Source organism: Perna viridis, chromosome 9 (genome assembly GCF_037379345.1).
Source record: "Perna viridis isolate PV_CMFRI_1.1 ecotype Kerala chromosome 9, ASM3737934v1, whole genome shotgun sequence".
Classification (NCBI taxonomy): Eukaryota; Metazoa; Mollusca; class Bivalvia; order Mytilida; family Mytilidae; genus Perna; species Perna viridis.
In genome coordinates, this window is record NC_142453.1 from 26,704,313 (window position 1) to 26,728,588 (window position 24,276).

Consider the following 24,276-nt stretch of genomic DNA (forward strand, 5'->3'; position numbering starts at 1 on the left):
AATTTGGCAGAACATTTCTTGTCCTATTAAATATCTTGAACCCCGTTTATTTTCAGGATCTCATTTGTTATTAGGCCTTAGGAGTTTAAATGTAATCTATTGATGACTCTTAACTAGAAACAATGTCTTCTTCTTATGAAATTAAGTTTTCTGTCCCTTTTAGGAGATTTTAGTGCAATTTGATGATTCTATGAAACAAAGCAGCTTATTAATAGATTTTTGATTCTTTTCCTTTTCAGGAGATAGGTATTGATGTAACAGAATTAGATGTCAAAATAATCAGAGAAACAAAACAAAGGTAAGTGATACTCAGTTCTCCAGATAAAAAAAAACAAAAAGAAAACAGTCAAATTCTATGGGAAAATTTGGTAGACTATGCACGTTTCACTACCCACTTCTTCACATTTCTACCATTACAATAAACCAACAGAAGTGTCAAATACAATTTCCATTTTCTGAAATTAAGTTTTGGTCACTAATTTATTTTCATCACTGCTGACTCAAAAATGCTTTTGTTCCAAGATTTGACTATAATTCAAGCATTCATTAAGTACAAACTGTACTTCTTTCAGTTTTCAGTTTTGTGTAAAAATAATATTTCAGAAAGATTTTCTTCCAAAAATTTTCTCTTATTATAGAAAATATACATTAATTTTGTCATTCTATAACCAGCTATTTGTTGCAAAAGAAACGAGACATAGTGTTGGTATATATATTTTGCAATGCTAACATAACTGGAATTTTGATAGATCTCTAGGTCTTTTCTCTACTGTATTTTAGGACCTTGTCAGTTGGTCTTAAGACTTTCCATACAGAGTACCATGAGAATAGTGCTTGTCAAGAGGAAGAGAAAAGCTTTTGTGGACTTTTATTAGAAGGTGAAAAAATATTCATCTATGATTGCAATATCCTTTACATATGTATAACCACTTTCTGACTAACTAGGAATCACTCTGCTAACCTGTAGGCTCTGCTATACAAAAATGTGAAAAACTGCACAAGGCATGAGTTCTACTCATTACAAATCTCTGAAGCTCTACTAATTTGCATATAGAGGCAGGTTAAGTACGGAGTGTGGCAGAGGTGTAAAGATTTGAATATCAAGTTTAGCCTCTGCTGAGGAAATTGCCATGGTTGGTTATTTTTTTTTGTTTTGGGGATATCAAACAAAAAGTTTTAAAATGAAAGATTAAACAAAATATTTGTATGCAAGCTATTTAAGACATTATCTCCATACTAGTAAATTTCTAGGATTTTGATTGGCTGGGAACTCATCTTTACAAAACCCATGTACTTAGGTATTGCTTGGCAGAAGAAAAAATCTAGCTACATGAGGAATGTACTTTGAAATTCCTTTACTTGGATCCATTGATACAGTAGATGTTATTTTTTTCCTTTTTGTTCACACACTGTATGTGTATTTATTTGTGGTATATGCAAATTATCTTTATTAGTGTCATGAAATTGTGATGGCATTCACATGTAAATTATGAGTTCACCTAAATCAAATGGTAAAATTTCAAAGAATGACTTTTAAATCTGGTATTTTCATGAATCGTAGAGTTCTATCAAAGATAGATAAAAACATCTCAATTTTCTCAAATTTTTAACAATAGCAAAATAATGCCAAATGAAAACTCTACTAGAACATTGCTTCATTTTGGCCCTCTAAATGTGGATTAAACATTATTGCACTGATATCAGGGATTATTTGTATCATATGTTTGTAATCATGGATATTGAGATTTTTTACACCTTCAGTACTGAGTACACTCTTACGATAGCCTGAGACCACATTTTGGTATTTCAGGTGTAAAAAATCTCAATATCTATGGATATGGACTTTAATAACTTACAATAGAATACTATGGTTTTTCAAACAGACGGAAAAAAAAATGAATTTGATTTCAGTTTGCAATGTGTTCTTTTATCGTCTAATCAAACAAAAGATATTTATATCGAAATATATTTCCAGATTTCCACACACAGTCTCCACAAGTGAAATTTGCTGAACTACTGAAGCTAAGCCTGAAAATATTAGTAAGTTACCGATATTATATTTCTGGTAATATATGAGACACAAAGATGCTATTTCACTTAGAAATAATCTGACATTATTTTCAATACAAATCTAGTAAGGCATCTGAGTGATTTAAATAGCTTTCTAGTTAAGGTTGAATTCTGCCCTACATTATACATTGAGTTCAACTCAATTACCACAGAATAATTTTTAAATTGAACAAGTGGGTGGTGAATTGGAATCACCTTGTCCATTTGTCTGTCCATCCATCAATCCATTCTTGTGTTCATCTATCATTCTGATTCCTTCTTCATTGTTTCCCTCTGAATTATTTTTTCTGATTTCTCACTTAAAATACGACAAAATTCCTTTTTTTAGCTGTGCAATATTTCTTTATCTCACCCATGAGTTGAGACAGAACATGTGCATGTGAACAATTATATTTTACCAATATCAAATATGTGATTGAAAATGATTTTATCAAGAATAGCTGGTGATTGATTTCTTTTTCTTTTCTCATGCAAGATTGGGAATTCTCAGACACCCTTGGGTAAGATGTGATAGTTCTCTAGACAGATCCATGTTAGAGATTGATTAAATCTTACCCACGGGTGTCTGAGATTTCCCTATCTTGCACTCGAACAGGTGTAAGATTCATAATATCTCAGCTCCCAATGTATTGATTGATTGTAAATTTGGTTTGTGGCTTCATATAGATATGACATATCATTTTGGGTGCTGTCCAATAACTTCCTGTACAAGTGGGAGTGCACCTAGCACAACACATGCAATTTCATGTTTGAATGAGTTGAATTTAGATTTAGGTCAAGTGAAAGGGGATTAGAAGATCTTTTAGCTTACTTACAATATTTTTGCTTTCGTTTTGTGCTTTGTTTACTGTCTCATGATAATGGTATTTCTTATAGCCTTAATTATTTATATTTTATTAACAGATAAGTGACAAATCAGTGGAGGCCAATTCCAATATCCACGGAGGTTTCTTTAACTATCATCATGAGGAGGTACAATATTGGTCCTCTGTCATATCTAAAATATCTTTACCTGATGCCAAGTCTGAGGTTGATAGCACAAAATCTAAAAAGAAAGTCAGGTAAAATATTTGCTGCATGTAATTCACTTAAGACACATTGTGTATATCTAACCAGAAATTTTTATGGCAATTAACTTTGGGACTACATTCAAGCTTTGTTAAGTCGAAGTCAAGGAACCAGTAAAAAATGCTCGAATTATCCAAGGTTAGAGTCATCTGAGGTTGAGTATAATTCGGAAATGTATTAGTGATTGTTTCTGCCTTTTTAATGACTTAGACATGTTGTATTGCTATACATGTATACATGTTTTTCACTTGATCTGGGTACTTAGGTTGTGTCTTCTTCATCGTTTCAGAAGATGATTTTGGTTTATATATTGCGTATTAAATATGTTATAAATTCTGAGGAACATCAAATTATTAATTTAATTATTTATTCTACATCGAAAATGTCATTTCCAAATAACCTGGTGCTTTGAATAACTCAATATTAGGAGTACCGTCAAACCATGTGCACTACATTACAACAATAAAATTTCTGATTTACTAGCCGAATGAACTTAGTCGTAAAAATTCATTAGTTATTACAGTCGACTCCATTTAATCGCATATCGCTTTATTGCATATTTCGGTTGTTAGCATAATTTTCTCCTGCACAAAACCATTTCCTATTATTCTATTAGGGAAAAAATCACTTATTTGCATAGCCTTGCAGGTGCATTTCGGTTTATTGCATAGAGAATTTTGCCTCATCGAGGTAAAGACAGGGTTTCCCAAATTCTATTTTATGCCTTCGGGTCATAAATATGTCAATCATTTTTATTGTTGTAAAAACTAGGTTATCATCAATCAGGTGGTGTTAATAATGGATTAAAAACATAATGGACATAAAAGACAATTTAAATGATTTCTAATTGCATTAAAATAAACAAGCACCTAGGTCAACAATGACTTCTGACGACATGCCAAACATCACCTTATGATGCGGCTTGGGGTATTTTTTGTCCCTATTTAAATTCTTCCGACTACAAATGATTATCAATGTAAATTTAATTTTCTTTAATGAGCTGAACAGTTTTTAGTGAGCTTGAGTTACTAGGCATAAATATCAACCGAAAATTAAAAGTCATCATTCATTCAGTACAATGTCTAATGAAATTCAACTACCCTAAGATGCCCCATACTATCCACACTTCATAGGAATATATTGAGGTCAATGACACGTATAATACACATCTATCAGTGTACAATGGTGATTGAACAGAGGAATAAAAACGCACAGACCATTTCAAAAGCCCAGAAACTGCAAACATTGATGAATATTACACTGAATCCTGGCTGAAATATGAAATATGGAATTTTCTATTTATAGATGAGAAACACATGGTTTTACTTATAAATACACACGACATAAAGAAGGTCAACAAATAAGATAAACACAATATATATTATTATTTATTGATAAAAGAACAATACAATGTGAAGGTCTATAACAATTAAATACCAGATCAGAAATGTTGAACAGTGATATCCCTGGTTGATCCACAGTATCGTCGTCTTACCTGAACTCACACTTCCGGTAAAATCGTAATTTCGGTTATAAGAATAGCCCGGTTATTTGCATAATTTTTACTGGCAAATAGGCTATGCAATTAAGCGGAATCTACTGTATCATCTATTTTGCATGTAATTATTATCATCTATTCATTAGTTATTATCATCTATTTTGCATGTAATTATTATCATCTATTCATTAGTTATTATCATCTATTTTGCATGTAATTACTATCATCTATTCATTAGTTATTATCATCTAATTTGCATGTAATTATTATCATCTATTTTGCATGTTATTGAATGATCGGATATCAATCCAAAATTTACCACTTTATATCATTTTATCAGTATCATATTATAGATCTAGAATTGTTGTTGCTTTGAATTATCTTTGATGAACACTTGTTCTTTGTAATTATTTTGACTAGCTGGAGATAAAAATTATAAAGTCAAAAATGGTATAAATAGATTGAATTTTTTGCTCAGAAAACTTCAATATTCATTTTGTATTGTTACCAACTAAATGTTTTTAATATTCATCTACTCCTGATATCATGCCTTTGAAATTTAGATCATAATGTATTATTTCAGTCCCATGATTGTACAGTTTCTGAAGACAAGGGAGGTAATCTCAGATTTAGATATGGTGGAGGTATCAGCAGCTATATCCTCTGTTTCCTGTAGTGGGCTGTTAATGGGACTACAGACATCCAGATTATGTGTCAACTTAAAACCTACTGAAAATGGTAATGGCTGTTGTCTTTTTTAATGATGACCTTACATGCTTATTCTTGTGTAACTACTGTCCTTGAAGCGATCCGTGCAAGGATTTGATGGATTGATGACTGTTCACTGATTGATTGCTGACGGATCGATGAACGGTGACCAATCTGATCACAGTTTTTTTATGTAAAATGATGTAAGATCTGTTTGAAATAAAAGAAATGTAGAATAAAAGTATAAATTGATGCTTAAATCTATTACATTATGTAAATATATGTAAAATTGACAAAGAAAACAACAAAAACTGTAAATACATTAACCGCTCTGTGGTCACATGATGCGATCAACGGTTTAATGGATCTGTTTGACAGATCGATGACTAACTGGAAACTGATCTATGATCAATGACTGATTGCAGTTTTTGTTGCACAGATCGGTTCAGGTACTGTATATCATTGCATTGGAACTGGTATACATTATTTTTCCCTTCGTCTTTATAGGACAATTAAATGGTTATTATGCCTAACTACAAAAATCTCTTACTGGATATTTAAGGTACATTCATGGCAAACCATTATATTTATGTCCTTTGCCTTTCTTAATAGGTGGGCTTGAGAATTAAAGTAAAAGTTGATGATATAATAAGATTTTTATGCAGCCAATTATTTCAAGTACTGCTCTTTTCCTTGCAAACAAATTAGAAATCACCATTTTTATCTGTCTGTCTGTCCATGTTTCTTATGAACAAAACTTCCTGAGGTGTTCAGTGGATTTTGATGAAAATACGGCAAATGAGTAAAAATCAAGTGTATTTACATGAGCCAGATAGTTGTTTTTTTAATGATTGCATAGGGACATAATTGAATTTAAACGGTTTATATTTTGCAACCTGATGGTATCACTTAGTTGCTTACTCATAATTTTAATTTCAGTCTGGGAGTTTACTTTAGATATTATTTTACTTTATACTAATGAATATTAAAAATTAAACTAATATTTTCTTTTTTCTATTTTCAGAGTGTTGCATTCCAAACCTTTCACATGATGTATCAACAGACCTAGACATACAGACAGTCTGGTGTCATCATTATGATGCTCATGTTGCCCCTGATGAACTGAAGGGCAGTAAACATTTCTGGAATCATGTGCTATATATTGAACTTTTCAGGGGAAAGGTAAAGTGATTTAAATGAAAAAAATATTCTGAAAGATCTGCTGCAGTGTGTCAGATTAGTACAGAGCAATCTTGTTTCAGTTTGTAAATCATTCCCATCTTGAAATGCGTGAATTATCTGCTGGGGTACATTAAACCACAATCATTAAATCTTCTTTAAAACCAGTCTTTTACTCTTTACAAAGAAAATGATAGCCATGAGCACAAAACACTTATTTCATCAATCTCAAGACCTTTGCCTACTGACAATTCTATGAGCTCAAATGTCAAATTTCAATATATTGGCTGTGGAACGTATGCAGATCTCAACAGAACTTTTAAGTTGATACAATGATCATGATTTCTATTTTTAGCAGTTTGAGACTTCTTTATCTTACCCATGGGTGAGATATCTCAATCAAATACTGCTAGAAAGTGCAAGACTAGAGAATTTCATAAACCCTTGTGTAATATTTCAGCAGAGCCTCATTATAGAAATTGAAATCTTAATATTGGGTGTCTGAGATTTCTCAGTCTTGCACACTCAGTGGTGTTATATTCATCACGTCTTTGTACAGCCTAGAATAAGTACAACCTTGTCAAGTTTGTTATGAAACAGTTATATATATATTTTTTTTTTTTTTTTTTTTTTTACATATTTATGAATTTTAGTATGTTAATAAACTTAACATGGCAGATTATTTATGAGACAGTTTATTAACACAGAATTCATGACAATTAGACTGTATGACAATATTCTTCCTTTACAGATAAACCACCAGGATAGATCAGTCAGTGTAGATATCATGACACACTATGTACATTTTGAATGGTCGACTAATACTATAAATACATTGCTACATTTCTTTGGTGCTATATCAAGAGTTCGGCAGCTGTCGGGTAAACAGCCGATTCAGAAGAAATCCAGTCCATCCTTTCTCCATAACTTTGTGGTTGATGTTAAACTAGACGTGTCTTATATTAATGTATTCATTGGGAACAATAATAATGGTGAGTTGTGTTGAAGAAGGAACTGTTATCTTTGTAGCCAGCCTGTGAAAGTAGGTCTAGTGGCCGCTCAACTCCCCCCTTTAGTTCAACGTTGTGTCCGTCTGTCTGTCATACTTAGGGGTACTTTTTTTGTGTAATCTGTAACTCAAAATGCCTCGAAGAATTTTACTATCATTAACTATTTGTGAAAAAAGCACAAAATACATATTAAGGATTTAGCATGTGGTAACTTTCAACAGAACATGCACTTAAATCTGCAAAAATATTTGGAAGCTACCATATGAGAAAAAAATTACAATTACAGTTTTTACAGTTTACCCCATTGTTGTTTTCCCATTTATATTTTATATTAAATTCACTGAAGAAAAACTCAGTGAGCGGATGTAATATCACTTAACTACATTTGCTATGCCAATGTAGCTGGCAAATAAATGTATGGTACATAGGCATGCCAAATTTGGTATACCAGATGCTGTTGGATCAGTTGGCATTACTTTAATAGTACATGACTGAGACAGACTCAACATGTCTAAAAGTTGGTACAACACACAGACTTCCTTCTGACTTAAACAATTTTTTGGCGTCATTTAATGCACCACCTTTTCCATATTAGTGCAGGAGAAAGCCATGTTACTGAAACATATAAAATATTGAGGAAGTTGGCAAATACAACATTTTGGTCAAGTATTACTATATCATTTGAAGACTTAAAGTAACTCTTGTATATGGTAAATTATCTTCAAAGAATGAAATGCTGACGTTGTTACCATTAGTCCTTCCCATGGTAAACAATTTTGAAAGTATCTGTATTCATGATTGATGATCCCATACATAAATCAAGGAAGATATTGATAATTGAATTTCTTACCTCTGTTGGTTTTGCCTTTTCTAGTTGCTTTGATGTTACGTGTAGACTCAGTGATGTTAGACCATAGAAAACCTAAAAGTTACTTTGTTGTAGAGGGGACGAAAGTTATTTATATCCAGCAATTAAATAAGGTAAGTAATATCAGTACCTTATTACAATTTAATTTCAGATTCTAAGATTTTTTTATTGAAAAATAATTTTAAATTAATACATTAAAATTGGTACATTATAGTAGATAAGAGTTATTCTACTTAATTATTGTTTGTTAGTGGGTTTGGTAAACCACGAAATTTTGTTCACAACAAAATGGAATTTTTCCATTCCTTTGTATGATAGAGTTGTCAAACCCACAAATTCAAGAATCAATGAACTGATCATTTACCCCTAAACCTCGAAAATTTGTACCCACAAATACAAGTACTTTCAGTAAATTGTGATGATAAGTAGCATAGAGAGATTATAACTCATAGAATACATAGATTTCACAAATTGAGTATAAACTACTCCAAGTACATGTATTTAAAACAAATCCCTACTTAAAAACTGTAAATTTAGAATAGTATTGCAGAGATATTATTTTGATATTGCAGATGATTAAGCTTGTAAAATCAGCCAGTCTGAAGGACCCAGTGATACATATACAAGAAGTCAAATGTGTTTATAAACATCAGGAAAAGGTAACTTTAAATAAATACTTCAAAAGGCTTGTTTGTTTTGCGTACCAGATCAATAGTTTCATTTTACTATTGACGAGGGTAATACTGCTGTACTCATATTCTGATACTCTCTGAGTTTATCCTTTAACAACATTCAAATCCGATGCAGAGTGATCAGATGACTGTTGTGCAATTTGCATCTGGATTATGAGGACAACATTGTGGTTCAATATAAACATTTGTCAACTATTCATTAGAAAAACAGTTAATATATTAACCCACAATATCGACTATACCATCATTGTTGCCTCATATAATAGTAGGTACCTTGGGATAATAAATTTACTGTTCACCTCATGACCATTCAATAAATGTATATAAATGGATGAAAGTGTTGTGATATCATTACATAAGAACAATTTTATACTTAATACGTTTTTGTGAAATTGTCTTCTGTACTTTGATGAGACTAAAGAGAATTTTATTCATTGATTTAATGTTTATCACAGACATGCTTTCTGAGATTAAAAGTACCCTGGTACTTTCATTCAATAACATTTACATAACTTCTATCACTAGGGGTTACTTAAGTTCTTGAAATTGACATGTTACTTTAAAGAGCGCTCTTGTTTTATCATGACCATACTTGTAACGAGATGACTTATTCAGACTTATCTGAAATGAACCTTTTTGTCTTCCTCTCTTTAAGGGGGAGACATATTGTTTTTGCCCTGTCTTTGTCTGTCACACTTTTGTAAGTGCAGCATCCTGGAAACTACTGCATTCAATTTCATGAAATTTTGTAGATAGTAAGGACATGATATTTCATTGTTCATATAAGCAGGAAATAGAGATCCACTGAATTTTATGGGAGTTATACTTCTTCGAAATGGGGGAGACATATGTTTCTGTAGGCAAAAACAAACTTTAATTATACAATCATTCCTTTCTATTCCAGAATATGACAGTACATGTGTTGAAAGAAGTGTCTTGTGACTGGAGTACAAGTCATCACATGTGTATTATACAGGCTATAGAGGATTTCAGTGAACTTAAAAGTAGACTAAGCTGTAAGTTGTTTTTTTTACAAACCTTTGTGATTCCATAATTTGCATGCATTATCTTTCAAAAGATTAGTTGCAGACCTGTTTACTTTTACAATTTCAGTGTAGTTTCTATGGATTTTGACTGTAAATTTCGCGCTACGAATTGTGAGAATCTCTCCATAATACCCATGTTAAACTGACACAAAGTTCAAGATTTCATTTCCTTCAAATATGACTTAAACTACGCTTTGTCTTTAAGTAGCATAAACAGGTCATATGGCAGATTTTCCTTCATTTCTAGTTGAAAATGATTGATCAATCCAACAAACCCTGCTGTGTTAAAGTTTAACATATTGAACCAGAGCCTGACTTCTTTTTTGTCCATGCTCACAAGGAAAACAGTCTGCAAGTAGCCATGCCACCTTTTTCTGACACAATCTTCTTTCTGCCACTTGAAGGACAGAGAAGAAGTGATTAACAAAGTTTAAAGCTTTGGTATGACCTGACCAGTGACAGAATCCACTGCCTCTCACACTCCAGGTTTCGTTGCTTCCACCCACAAGACCACATAGGCAACTCTGCAAGGGAAAATAAACCAAATGAGTTTTAAAAAAGGTGTTTTTAATGTTTTTTTGAAACTTAACTTTAAAACTGAGTAAAGATATATATGAGTAATTAGATGAATATGTCTATCTTCAATATACATGAACTGGCTCGCATTTTCTTATTTATAGTGAAATCAAAAGGACAGAGTAGTGAGAAACAGAAGATGGACATCAAACTTTGTGTAAAAGTTGCTGCTGATGTTATGCTAAATATAAGGTTATCCAAGGAAAGATGGTAAGTAAAGGATACCTACAATTTCCATTCTTTTTGCATGTAGATATGTTTTCTGGCGTCAATTCATGTCATGAAAAAAATAATTTATTTGATCTTTTTATACATCATGCAATGAAGTTGTGGCATATAAATGTTTTTTGTACCTATCGTTCCTTCCATCAATTAGCCCCCGTTTCGACTGATTACCTTCAAACTTTGGTGAATGGTTGGTAGCAATAAAATCTTGGATTGGCTATCAGTCAAGGGGTCCACTTTTTTTAGGAGGGATTTAGTAAATAATTAAGTAGCAGTCTTTCTGAAAATCAGACAGAAGGTGATTCATGCATGTCAAAAACCCACCAAATTCAGTTTTATTTCTTGTTCATAAGCAGTAACTGATCACGTAAACAGTCTTAGTTTTTCATTTGATTGTTGCGCTTTTGAGATAAAATCTATATAGATTGTACATGAAATTTGCACTTTGCAAGAGTTATCATTCTTGATTTGGCTTCATTTGGTTGCTTTTATTGGGAGGTAAACGTATGATTTTCTCAAAAGTGCAAATCTGAATGCAGAAAAAGTTGCTGTTATGTGAAAGTATCGCATAGGAAGACTGAAAAAAGCATCATTTGTTTGGTGGGCTTATCTTGACCATGAATCACCTCACCATTAGTAGTCTCTGAATTTAATGTGGACTGGTACTTAATAAGTTAGGTTGGTCCCATGGATAGCATCTCCATTCCTTTTATGATTTTTTTCAGCCTAATTGAATTGCTAGTAGGTATAAAAGCTTGGAGGGAGGTGTGGAAGTTGGGACAGCATGTTTTTAAGATTTTGATAGTAGCAGTTCTTTTAATAAAGCAAAAACTTGTCTTCCTTTATCAATTTAAAAAGGTATGTGAACTGGGGTGTTGTGTTAGGGTATTTGGTTCTTAATGCATATTTGATTTTATTTACCGTATATTTGTAAAGAAAAGTTTAAAATTAATTTAATATTTATGTCTGTTTTAGGATAACATTGACAAAAGAAAACACTATTGTCATGGAAATATCAACAAAGGAAATAATTCTACAGATAGACAAATTAATCATACAATGTGAAGGACACAGTATATTTACTGTTAAGGTATACATGTATTTTACTTCTGATATTTCAGCAGTTTTACTTTAATTTGAATGATTTATTCAGAGTAAAAAGCTTTAGAGACTTTACTTCAAAATAGGCAAAACTCAGGAATTGTATATCAAATTTAACTTTAATAATTTGTCTGAAATATTTGTCTGAAATACATTTTAAGTTCTGTAAACATATTAATTTTTGTGGTGTACTAATTTTTTCTATTTTCACAGAGGATGGAAAAGTGCAAAGAATGGTACCCCCGATATTGATTTTAACACTACATAATGCTAATCATGTTTTGAAACCACTTGACAGAATCCACAAAAGAATTATTAACCCCGAAATTAAAAAGTTTACAATATGTTTCATGTAATTCAACAAAAACTTAAAGATTGTGGTGACATTAACTGTCATATAGTCTTAGCCAATTATTAATGATGATTCAATAAACCATTTGCTAGGGTTTGCTGTTTGGTTCATCAGATGACTGTACCTTAAACAAAGAGAGGGATGATGCTGGATGTCTAGACCTCCCTTCTAATAGATTATGGTAATATGACAACTTTTAAAACTGGATTTCAACTACTAAAATTAAATATTCATGAGTTGTTAATTTGCAGGAGCTAAATTTTGGGATTATGAATTGAAACTGGATGTTTTTTTTTGTTTTTTTTTTTTTTTTATCAGGATCCAATTTTAGTGATTCGATTCTGATACATATATTAAAAATAGCAATTTAATTTTCTTGGAACTTTAATTTCCCATCCTCAAGATTCCTGTGAATATGGAAAAATAAAAATCACCATGAAAATAACCACTTATAGGGTATATGACACTGCTAACTTGTAGGGTATATGACACTGCTAACTTGTAGGGTATGTGACACTGCTGACTTGTAGGGTGTAGGACACTGCTAACTTATAGGGTAAATGATACCACTAATTTATAGGGTATATGACACTGCTAACTTATAGGGTATATGACATTGCTAACTTATGGGGTATATGATACTGCAAAAGAACACTGTAATGATGCCTGTATATACTCTAGTAAGAAAATAGAAAATGCTGTATGCAGGCATGGTTTTCTACCACTTTAGAATGGAATCACACTTTTCAAATCCTGAATTTACAGTCCGTTTTCTTTTTAACCATCTGTTTACTTTCGATTTCATCAATTTCCGCATTTGTTTATTTCTGTAGGTTAAAAAAAAAATGAAGTGGAAATATAGTAGTGAATTTACAAGCTATCTTCCTACTAGTTTTTTAAAAATATTTTCAATTTTCTGCATACTACCTGCAACCTTTAATATTGTGCAGTTGTCCACTGATAAATTCACATATAAAATTAGTCATGATTGAACCAATATAAGACAACAAAATAAACAAAAAAAAAATATCATTCAGATAGAAGACTGCAAAATATTCCCAACACCAAAATATCCCAATTTCTGATAGTAATTCTAAGATCAAGATGAAAACATGTTCTGTGCACAAATATGTTAATGTTTATATAATTATTTCCTGTACCTTTATATATTTTTATGGAATTTAAATTGTTCTTTTTTTTTTTTTTCAGGAACTTTTCTTTTGACAGTTTTGAAATAATTTTTCCTTATGGGTACGATTTTGCCCTGTGTTTTGAAGAAGTAAGTTTTAACACAAACAACTTATAATTTATAGACTTTGAAGCTACAATGCATTACATATAATGAGAATATGTGTGGTACATATGTCAAAAAGACAACAGCTCAACCAGGATGACTGTCAGCTCAAAGCCACCCATTGGTTTTCAATGGACAATGAGGAAACCCTCACATTACAGGGCAGGCTGCACCTGACCCCAAAACATCATTATACATAGGTACAGTGAAAATGTTGCCCCTATATACTCAAGTAACATAAAAATAACCTAAAGGTGAAAATGAAACAAGACATACAGAGGCCAGAAATTCCTGACTTGGGACATGGTGGTCTTTTTTCACTATATTTTTTTTGTTTCTCTTATGACATACATTTGTACATGCAATGATTATATTTTTTAGTGTGTGTGAGCATGCCAAATTTTGCTAATGAGAATCAGATGTAAGGAAAGTCAAGGGAACCAGGATTCAAACAGTAATGAAAAGATATAATCTTTGGATTACTACTAGACAGGAAAATTATACCCACACAACTAAGAACTTGATTTAATTAAAAAAAAAAAACGCATCCAAAGAAACAAAACTAAATGAGCACTAATAACTTGGGTAATGGACCAGGTGCATTGGTAGGGTATGTCAATCATAAGTTTTACTTACGTAAGTTATCATGCATGTTATGCATGATTTACCAATGTATTGAGTTGAGCAACATTTTCATCAACTGAACAGTATCAACTGCTCCAATAAGATTCTGTTAATACTAATGTAATGAAATATTGTACAGTAGAGAAACAGCAGCTTTTTTTTAAACATTTTCAGTTTGTAAACTTATTTAAGTGGTGGAAGTTGGTACATAACTACAAGAGGAAACCCTTTACAATAGAAAGCAAGTTACCTCCAGATCTACAGATAAAGGCTAAGGTATTTTGTTCTACTATCCCTCACGATTTTTTTGCCAGATACAGAGGGTTTCCTTATTTCATTGTATTGATGTATGACACAAGAAATTATGAATATATTCAGCTGAGTTGCAACAAAGTTGAACTCAGCTATTGGTTTGTTGATGGCAGGTAGGGTGGGCGGGATTGTCCACATTGGTTTCCAGTGATAACTGCGCAGGACAATTAAGGCCGTTTTAAGTGAAATTTTAAAAAATAATTCCTTGAAGTTGCATTCTACAATAAAATTGGACTAAATTTGTTATTATACATTTTCTATGAGGTTTGTTTGATAAAACAGGTTTTAAAATACATAATTTTTCTACTTTCGATTTATTGGGATTTTCCCTTGTGAATCACGTGATCATTTCCTGACATGTTTCAACTCAACTATAAAATGTTTTTGCCTGACCTATTAATGGCAACCAAATTTGCTAAAATTTGGCAAGTTTGAATAAATGTACTTGTCCTGAATTTTGCTGGAAAAAGAATTAAAACATCATGATTTTTTGCCAGATACAGAGGGATTCCTTATTTCATTCTGATTCTATTGATGTATGACAAAAGAAATTCGTGGAACAGGTCGGGCGAGACGACAAACCGACATAATACGTGTCCAACTTTCATTTCTTTTTTGTTTACAAATGCTCAAATGATCTATTTTTAGACTCAAGATTATGTGAAACAGTGGGTTATACGATTGAGATATCCGATGTTTCTTTTACTTGTTGTATGCTGTATTATAACCGAGCACATTCTTACCTTATCCACTGTATAGCAGTGAATGTTTTAAGTTTTTTATACAAGTGTGCATGATGCTGCACATTTCATTGATCTAGATATAGCACTGATATGTTTTGTGAAGGAGATGCATGTTATTGCATTTAGACGCCTGTGTTAATAATTTTATGGATATTTTTAATGTTGTAAATGTATAGACTATTATGATCATGTGGGTAATATTCACATAGAAATGAAACACTCAGTAAATAATTATACTAAAAGGGAGTGCCCTGAAATTTTCAAGCTTGTAAATAATGCAGTTTTCCATGTATGGAAAATCAGTCGTTTCTTCAAAAAATCGTAAGAAATGTGAAATAGGTGAACTTCTGTAGAAAATCAAAGCTGAAAACTGAAGTGATGATTGAAACCCTTAAAATGTTTTCTTTTTTCTTCCAATATATCTAGATAGCATTTCTGTAAAACGTCTGTTTAATGGAAAAATGTAATCACCTGCAGACGTTGACATAAACATTGCTTATGACATTGTGGTATGTTATGACTTAGTTGTTTTATGTAGTTGAAAAATACACTTGAAGTGCCTTAATTATCCTGTGTGGAAAAGTTTATGTCCAATTTAAACCAAACTTTTGGATAGTGTTACAAACCGGTGAGTGAGACCTATTGATTTTACGGGAAATGTTGTACAAGGTCAAGGTCACAGAATCACAAAAACTTAAACTTTTTCTGTAAAATTGAGGTTTACCGACAATAACTCAAAAAGTTGACACTTGATTCAAACCAAATTCTAGGATGTTATTACATACCAGGTAAGTGAGGTCCCTATTGATTTTGGGGACCTTTTGTTTTGAGGTCAAGATAACAGCCGTCAAAACACTTAAACTATTTCTGTAAAATTGAGGTCTATGGATTATGACTCTAAAAGTTTACCTTTGTTTCAAACCAAACGTTAGGATATTGTTACATGCCAGATAGTTGAGATACCAATTGATATGGGAAAAGTTTTGGGTAAGGTCAAGTGGGTAAGGTCAAGTATGCCAAAAACATTAACATTTCAATCCCTCTCAACTTTTTGATGTATTTCAATGAAACTTTGGTTTAATGTTAACAATCATATTATGTAGAGAAGTGCACGAATGAAGATAATTGTTGATGGCATACTTTAACTTTATAAAGAATTGTTTCCATGCTAAGACCTTGCAAGCACAACTAACCCCTCAAAAGTCTTTCTTTTAGAAGAAATATGGACTCAAATGGTTCACATCTGATTAAAATAAAAGTCACAGTAAAAATATTTCTTTCTCTAAAATGGGGATGCAACTAGGCTTGTGCATCCTACTGCATATCAATTTTTGATATTTTACATTCATCTTAGTAATAACTAAGTTCAAATGTTGATGTGATCCACAATATAGATATTAAATATTCTTTGAAGATATGCATATTTAAGGTGACTTTTCATTCATTTTTACAGAAATAAACACTGTTTTTTGGAAGTTTTTCCTCAACAGGGGCTAACAAGGTACATTAAAAAATGTTTATCATTTTTTTATTTAGGTGTTTTCTGTGGAGATTGGTGATGATCCATTTGAAGTTAAGTTAGGTGATAACTTTGAGCTGCTGAAAGATGAATGTCAGGAAAACATTATCAGGAAGGATGTGATGGATAAAAAAATCAAAACATTGAGGAAAGAACATGGTTATATTCCATGTGAGTTGTTGGTTGTGGAGAAGCTATATGATATAATACAGAATTCTAATTTTTGCTAATTGTGGGTTTTGTTGAAACTAGGAAAAGAAGCTTGAAAATTAAGTCCTATTCTCAGTGAGAATCAGGCAGTCTGTGAATCATGGTAAAAAAACACGAACTTTTCATGAAATGTTATCTGAAATGCAGAAATTGCCTTTTAAGTGTCAGTAATTCGAGGTATTAATTATATGAATTGCATTGCAATCTAAATATCGAAGGGAGATAAGTCACTTTCCCCTATCTTTCTATAGTAACTTTGAACTTACAGATAGTAGAATAGAGTTTTGTTAGATCTTACATACATAGACTGAATGTAACAATTGATAGGTATAATTAAAATTAGATTGGTTATATTTGATCAGAATGAAAAAAAGTGTCTTTAAACATATACAATTAAAATTTGTAGATACTATTATGATATTGGTGTTTGTTGGTTAAAGAGTAATCAAGGGAACCAAGGCCATAGCGGCAATCAAAAGAATGCAATCCAGGGACAAAGACCAGACATGGAAAACAGACACACACAACAAAGAACACAAAGCAACTAAAATCACACACACAAAGTAACAAAAGTAAATGAGCAACTCGGACTCCACTAAAAACTGGGAGCATGGACCAGGTGCACCGGCAGGGTAAGTGTCCTCTGTTTTTCTAGAAACACCCGCAGAGTTGCTCATAGAAAGTCAAGTCCGGGGTAGACAAACGAGGAAAGGAAAACTATGACCCATTGAATAAATCAGTTTTCATGGTGCATTTTTAATTTTCAAACATTCAATACTTAAATTTTTTCAGCTGATACAGTAGAAGAGTTGTATGCTTCATTAGAAAGGAAAAGCAGTGATATTTATGTGTCTCGTTCTAAGAAATTATACTCTGTAACCCCGATGAGAACCAAACTTTTTACATGGATGTGGAAAGATGTAGATATTGTAGCCATGGCAGACCTGTCATTTCATGGGAAAGATAACTGTGTCAAACATATGAGGGAGATTGATCCAGATAGGTATGATTAACTTTTATGGAAATTTGAATTAAACTGATACCACATCAGTACTAATCTAAACAGGTTTCTTAGTGATTTTTATAGCTCTTTAAGTAGAAGAATTCTTCAGTAGACTATACTATACCATTTGTCATACTTTGTTGCCACTGAATACCTGTGTGATTGTTTTTACCACAGTCTTTGTTTTGAAAGTGGTACAGTTAAATTAAAATTGCCATAAATGTAGAATGACATTTATAACTTTTTATCAGTAAAATCTTCAGAAATCTCCTCACATTAGATTGCCCTATGTTTAGGTCTTTAGTTAGTTAAGTCAAGGATATTCATTTATAAGCATTATCAAAAACTAGCAAAGACAAGATGATTTCAAGAATATCAATTTATTTGGGTAGACTTTTTTTTTACTGCGGTAAGTATCCATTACATAAAAATGTAGAGATTTTTGCCACTCTCAAGGGAATATGTTTGCTTTTACTTGTAGAAAAGCTATTTCCTCCCATTCCAAGAGTGATTAAGGAGGTAGACCTAGGGTAAGGGACATAACTCATGAAGTCAGTGATATGTTTGGATTATATTCAAAGATTATTTACCAAAGCCTCTCAAGCTTTTGTTTGAAGCAGAATAAAATGAATTCAAATTAATTAGATGCTTACATAAGATTGATGTAAAATGGTGAATACAAATGTTCCAATGATTTTTAAGAGTTGTGTCTCTTACCCTAGGTCTACCTCCTGAAGTATGTTAACTTCATAAACCACCAGGCAGTGATTAAGTTTTTGCTTGCAGTTTCCTGCAATTTTAGATCATCTGGGTGATATACATTTTGCATTTGAGAAACAAATTGTAAAGCTCTACATTCTGTAGTGCAATCTAAATTTTAACATTTAAATGGTGTATGTTTTGTACGGTTAAAAGTGAGTATTTAATTTAATTCCTTGTCATTTTAGTCCATACCCAGAGGAAGGGTTAGAGTTTCCAACTTTATGGTGTCGTTATGTGACTGTTAACATTAACCATTGGACTGTGATGCTGCGTGACTACCCACAACCTATGTTTGATGTGAAGAATTTATACCTATGGGGACGTTTACTGGGAGCTGAACAAGAGGGGTCAAAAAGAGGTACTGGACTGGATTTCATTAAAAAAAAATCTTGAAATCTTGTCCTCAAATCTTCAGATTTAAATGAATTGATTGGTCAAAATTTGATTTGAAGAAGAATTTGAGGAAAATCTCAGTTTGAAATTTTTTTATGAAACCGAACCCTGGAAGTATGTTTACTAGCTTTCACTGATATGTGAGGCTTTCTGGTGCCTATGTTTTTAATAATTCCTTACAGCATTTTATCTTTTAATTTTTTTTTAAACCAAACTCACTTTATTTGCATTGGCATTGTGTTTAAGAAATTACTAGTACTAAGATGTTTTTTTTTAAATTTTTTTTTTGAAATATTAGATTAGAAGTCATGTTATGTGGATGAACCTCTAGGGCTATCTCACCTTTCCCCTTAAAAAAAAAATACCATATTCTGCAGGTCATCAATTTCTGTTTCTAACATTTAATTTTGTTACATTTGGTACTGATTTCATCTTTTTTTAGCCAAGAGGACCTGTACTGTAGAAGTTGCCTCCCCTTGGACAAGTATGGAGGTAGAAAGGAATTTGCCTGCCCTCAAATTCTACCATGACTTCAGCTGTGGTAAATTTACTTCATCTTTGACAGTTATACCATTAAACATATTCCTAATCATTGCCTACAAAGAAATTATAGTAATCATCTGCCTGTATGACTCCTTATAAATATCACCATTAATAAATTTCAATAAAACTGATCCTGATTTAGTTCATGCTCCTAAAATACAACACTTAAGTAGCACTCCAGCTAAGGATCATGCAAAATGTGATTCATGGGTAAAAAGCCTACATATTTTTATTTTTGATATTTTTTTTGGAAATGTAATAGTAAACAGAAATTAACATGTTTTTCATATAACCCGTGCTCTTAGGAGATAAAAATTGTAAAAAATGCGCTGTAGATTTCAAAATTAAGGGAGATAACTCTGCAAATGACGCTCAAATACAATAGAATCTACTGGATTTTCAATGTTAATTATCTCCTAAGAGCAGTCAGATTTGAATGAATAATTACACATTTCATAGTATAGAACCATAAAACAACTTAATTACAAAAATAAAAATATGTAGCCTATTTTAGGGTGTATCACATTTTTTCAGATTTTGCATGATTCTTACAAATACAGCTACTTAATTTTCTTAAAAACAGAGTGATGAGGTTATTCATATGTTCAAGTTATTGGTTTTTTCCTGGCAGGTATAACATACAATTTTTGTTTCAGATTCTGAAATCTTTCCTCTTTATTCTGTTGCCCTGAGTCATGAAAAATTTGTCTTAATTGAAAGATAACATTAACACTGTAAATATTTTCCTTTAATCGGACATTAACTTTAGGGATTCAGTAAATGTCTTCTGAGAAAACCTCCTTTGAAATGTAAAACTGTATAGTGGGTTATTTTGGTGGGTTTAGAATTTAACGTTTTTTAGGCAAAAAGTTCACGAAAAATTTTGGCGATTCTAATTTTTGTCAAATGCTAAATTGTGATCTAAGTACCTAAGCTCAGAATAAATATTTTTGCAGAATTCATTTTAGCATTTTTAGACAGACTGGCTAAAATATGCCAAAAGTATCACCCCTTAAAATAATCCACTATAAGATAAATGATAACTTGTCTTTAAATCTTGTAGTTGCTAACATCTAAAAACAAAGTATTTATAATTAGTCCACGTTTTCATGATTATGAAACATTATAGATGTAGTTTCCTGGACCCAAGCCTACGGAGCTAACTGGGAGCCATGTATAGCTCAGTACAATATGTGTCTGGACAAGATCAACAAGCCCTCTGTAGACCCAAGTCTGCCCCTGCCAATATGGGATAAGATTAGACTGTTACTTCATGGTAGATTGACAATAATTATACAGGAAATGTGCTGGTTATATCATGCATCGTTTGATCCATACAACACAACAGAGTTTATGGACTGGACATGGACTAACCTATTGATGGAATGGACCAATGGTATGGTGAAATTTGTGAACAAAAAAAAATTATATAATGATATTTTGGGTAGATCAAACATTTTGCTTTGGTGTAAATTTTTCAGTGAAACATCTTATGGTTTTAAATTAATTTAATAACAATATTTTCCTAGGGAGTTATTTTGGCTGGTATTTCAATGTGGCGAAAGTTGCAAAAATGTCCACTTACACAGAACATTTTTTTATCAAATTGTGTGTTATTTTTTCACAATTTTTCGATTTTTCTCATAGAAATATTCTAATGACAAAGATATTTTCATCATTAGATTTGAGCATGTAAGTACATCAAATTTTAAATTCACTTCTACATGGTGTGATGTGAACTTCAAATAAGTCAGGAATTGTCATTCATCTACATTACTAGAATAAAATTCTTTTCTTCCATTATATTCTGAAACTGGTAAATTTTAGCCAGAAATAACAGTAAAACTATTCTAGGCATGATAATATCATACACACTCTTGCTCAGCTATTGCACTGATCAGCTTAATATTCTATGACCCACCATGTATGTTAATATTTTTTTCAGCCAACTTTTTACTGAAGGGAGATTTTGATATATCAGTAAACACAGCCTCTAAGTATGATGACTGTAAACTTCTGCATCTACCTAATCTACGTCTGAAGTGAGTATATTGTTTATTTTAGACTTATTGAGTCCCCAAAAAGTTTTGAAAGGGCAAACTGAAAACAGTTTGGTGGTTCTAAGGCCATGGCTTTTCTCTTTTGAATGTGCCTCATTACCCATTTTCATCATCATTGTCTCGCTTGTGACAAATGCTGCAGAAGGAGAGACTATGGTATTAGTTTTCTTGTGTCTGCATCTGCATCCACGTTAAAATTTTAGTGTCTAGTTTTTTTTTTATAATAGGTCAGTTGAATGTAAACCACTGGTGTTAGATCAATTATATTTGGTATGCAAACTTTATCACAACTCTGTGTTTCTTTCATGCATATGCCCCAATAGTCACTGTCTATCAACTTTGAAATTTCAGATTTTATGTTGTGATTTTATGTTTTCTGATTGCATTAGCATCATTATATAACAATTGTTTATCTGTTTCATATATAAGCTCCTGCAGTCAGGGTCTATTGACATTGAAATTCCTTGTTAAGACTGTAATGTTACATTTTCTGGTAAGGTCATTTAAACATGAATCATGCGTACTAGGTAAATTGTGTGTTTGTAATTGCATTAAAATCACTTCTTCACAGTTCCATATCTCTTTATGTATATACCCCTATAGTTACAGCCCTTTGACTTTGAAATTTTACAATACTGAACATCACTTTATCACAGTTACATGTATACAAACAACTATCTATACCTGAGGAATCTGTCCAATTTGGTGATGTCAAATGGTTGTATGGATATAATGTATTGTCAATAGTATAGGTGATGTCAAATGGTTGTATGGATATGATGTATTGTCAATAGTATAGGTGATGTCAAATGGTTGTATGGATATGATGTATTGTCAACAGTATAGGTGATGTCAAATGGTTGTATGGATATGATGTATTGTCAATAGTATATAAAATTAGTAACAATGTCACTGTCAACTTTTGATTAACAGTGTCATGGTGCGACAGGCGAGACGTTTCTCTGTGGTAACATTTTATTAATATTAAGTTAGTAAATGAATGGAAAAACAAATGTTTCCCTCCCTAATTAGTTGTCATTGAAACAAGCTGAGATCCAAGAAATTAACTTTGAACAGCATAGAATATTTCTAATTAATCTGTTTATAAAAGATTCATATTCATATTGAGTATTGAGATCCTCTATTGAGATGATGTCCTTGTTGTAAACATTGTTATTTTCTTCATTTTTGTATTCATAGCATTCAATTGGAGTGGATAACCTTGGGTGACCCTAATGACCATCATGCTGTAATGCCATGTGCTCCGGATAAACTTCCAGAATTTTCTTTGGAGGTAAGAGTTGAACAACAGTATCCAGTTAAATTCCATATTTATGCCCCACACTACAAAGTTGCAAAGGGTGTAATATTTTTGAACTGTCCATCTGTCATTAGTTTTCTAGACTTTTTTTCTAAACGCTTGTAGATATTGAGCTGATTTTTGGTATGTGAGTCTACTATGTACCATGATCAGTTATTGCAGACATTGGAAAAAATCAGTGTTTTTTTTTTAAATGTCTTGACTGCTAAAAGAAAATTTTCTTGTTATGTTTGTAGGATCATGATTCCTTTAGAGCTTTTAGATCACAGAACTTGACAGTCACTATGTCTTTGGATACCAAACCCAGACATGACAACACCCTCAATGTTCCAAAGTGTGTCTTCTATGCCAGTACACTTAGATTCCTGGATAAAATAAAGGTATGTGTATTTTAACGCCAAAGCCAGACATGACAACACCCTCAATGTTCAAAAGTATGTCTTCTATGTCAGTACTCTTAGATTTCTTGACAAAATATGCAGACATGACAACACCCTCAATGTTCCAAAGTGAGTCTTCTATGTCAGTACACTTAGATTTCTGGACAAAATAAAGGTAGGTGTATTTTAACAGCAAACCCAGACATGACAACAAGTGAGTCCTCTGTGCCTATACCATTAAATTTCTTGACAAATAAAAGTTATGTTTAAATATTCTTTAACACCAAAAAAGGAAGCCTCATACTACAATAAATGCTTGATTTACAAAGAAAGTTTAGACCTTGCAAAAAATAAAAATATGCATGACCTATTTTATTTGGTTTTAATAATCCAAGTGAAAAACTTGGGGTTCAGAATTACTCAGTAATCATTTGTCCAAAAAAGGAAGACTTGCACCTTGTGAACAGTCAAAACCTATCAATATTTACAGTACCAAACAAATGAATCATTTCGAAGTTGTAGTTCACATATCTGATAGCAATTCCTATATCCTGATAATCATGGCAAGTAAAATCTAGCACAAGAACAGTTACATTTGTTAGTTTTACATGTTTATTATTGTCATTGAAAAGTTAGCTTTACTATCCATGAATAGCAGAAAATTTCTGAAACTCTAGAGGTTGTCATTTTGTTTACTTGTTATCATTTCAGTATGTGTT

General features: G+C 32.0%; 1 protein-coding gene across 2 annotated transcripts in view; it reads left to right on the forward strand.

The window, feature by feature from the left end:
• The window catches only part of LOC148607548 (protein hobbit-like), an 85,059-nt gene that overhangs the window by 34,287 nt on the left and 26,496 nt on the right, over nucleotides 1–24,276 (forward strand). For both annotated transcript variants that reach the window (XM_088545836.1, XM_088545837.1), the window contains 23 exons: nucleotides 240–298; nucleotides 781–878; nucleotides 1,976–2,040; nucleotides 2,974–3,131; nucleotides 5,220–5,374; nucleotides 6,369–6,526; nucleotides 7,275–7,515; nucleotides 8,408–8,514; nucleotides 8,974–9,060; nucleotides 9,998–10,109; nucleotides 10,820–10,925; nucleotides 11,916–12,030; nucleotides 12,486–12,574; nucleotides 13,603–13,672; nucleotides 14,486–14,587; nucleotides 16,903–17,056; nucleotides 17,888–18,098; nucleotides 19,046–19,218; nucleotides 19,696–19,794; nucleotides 20,926–21,192; nucleotides 21,742–21,838; nucleotides 23,057–23,150; nucleotides 23,414–23,557. In XM_088545836.1, coding sequence (XP_088401962.1) covers nucleotides 240–298; nucleotides 781–878; nucleotides 1,976–2,040; nucleotides 2,974–3,131; nucleotides 5,220–5,374; nucleotides 6,369–6,526; nucleotides 7,275–7,515; nucleotides 8,408–8,514; nucleotides 8,974–9,060; nucleotides 9,998–10,109; nucleotides 10,820–10,925; nucleotides 11,916–12,030; nucleotides 12,486–12,574; nucleotides 13,603–13,672; nucleotides 14,486–14,587; nucleotides 16,903–17,056; nucleotides 17,888–18,098; nucleotides 19,046–19,218; nucleotides 19,696–19,794; nucleotides 20,926–21,192; nucleotides 21,742–21,838; nucleotides 23,057–23,150; nucleotides 23,414–23,557 — 2,961 coding nt within the window. The remainder of the gene's footprint in view (nucleotides 1–239; nucleotides 299–780; nucleotides 879–1,975; nucleotides 2,041–2,973; nucleotides 3,132–5,219; nucleotides 5,375–6,368; nucleotides 6,527–7,274; nucleotides 7,516–8,407; nucleotides 8,515–8,973; nucleotides 9,061–9,997; nucleotides 10,110–10,819; nucleotides 10,926–11,915; nucleotides 12,031–12,485; nucleotides 12,575–13,602; nucleotides 13,673–14,485; nucleotides 14,588–16,902; nucleotides 17,057–17,887; nucleotides 18,099–19,045; nucleotides 19,219–19,695; nucleotides 19,795–20,925; nucleotides 21,193–21,741; nucleotides 21,839–23,056; nucleotides 23,151–23,413; nucleotides 23,558–24,276) is intronic.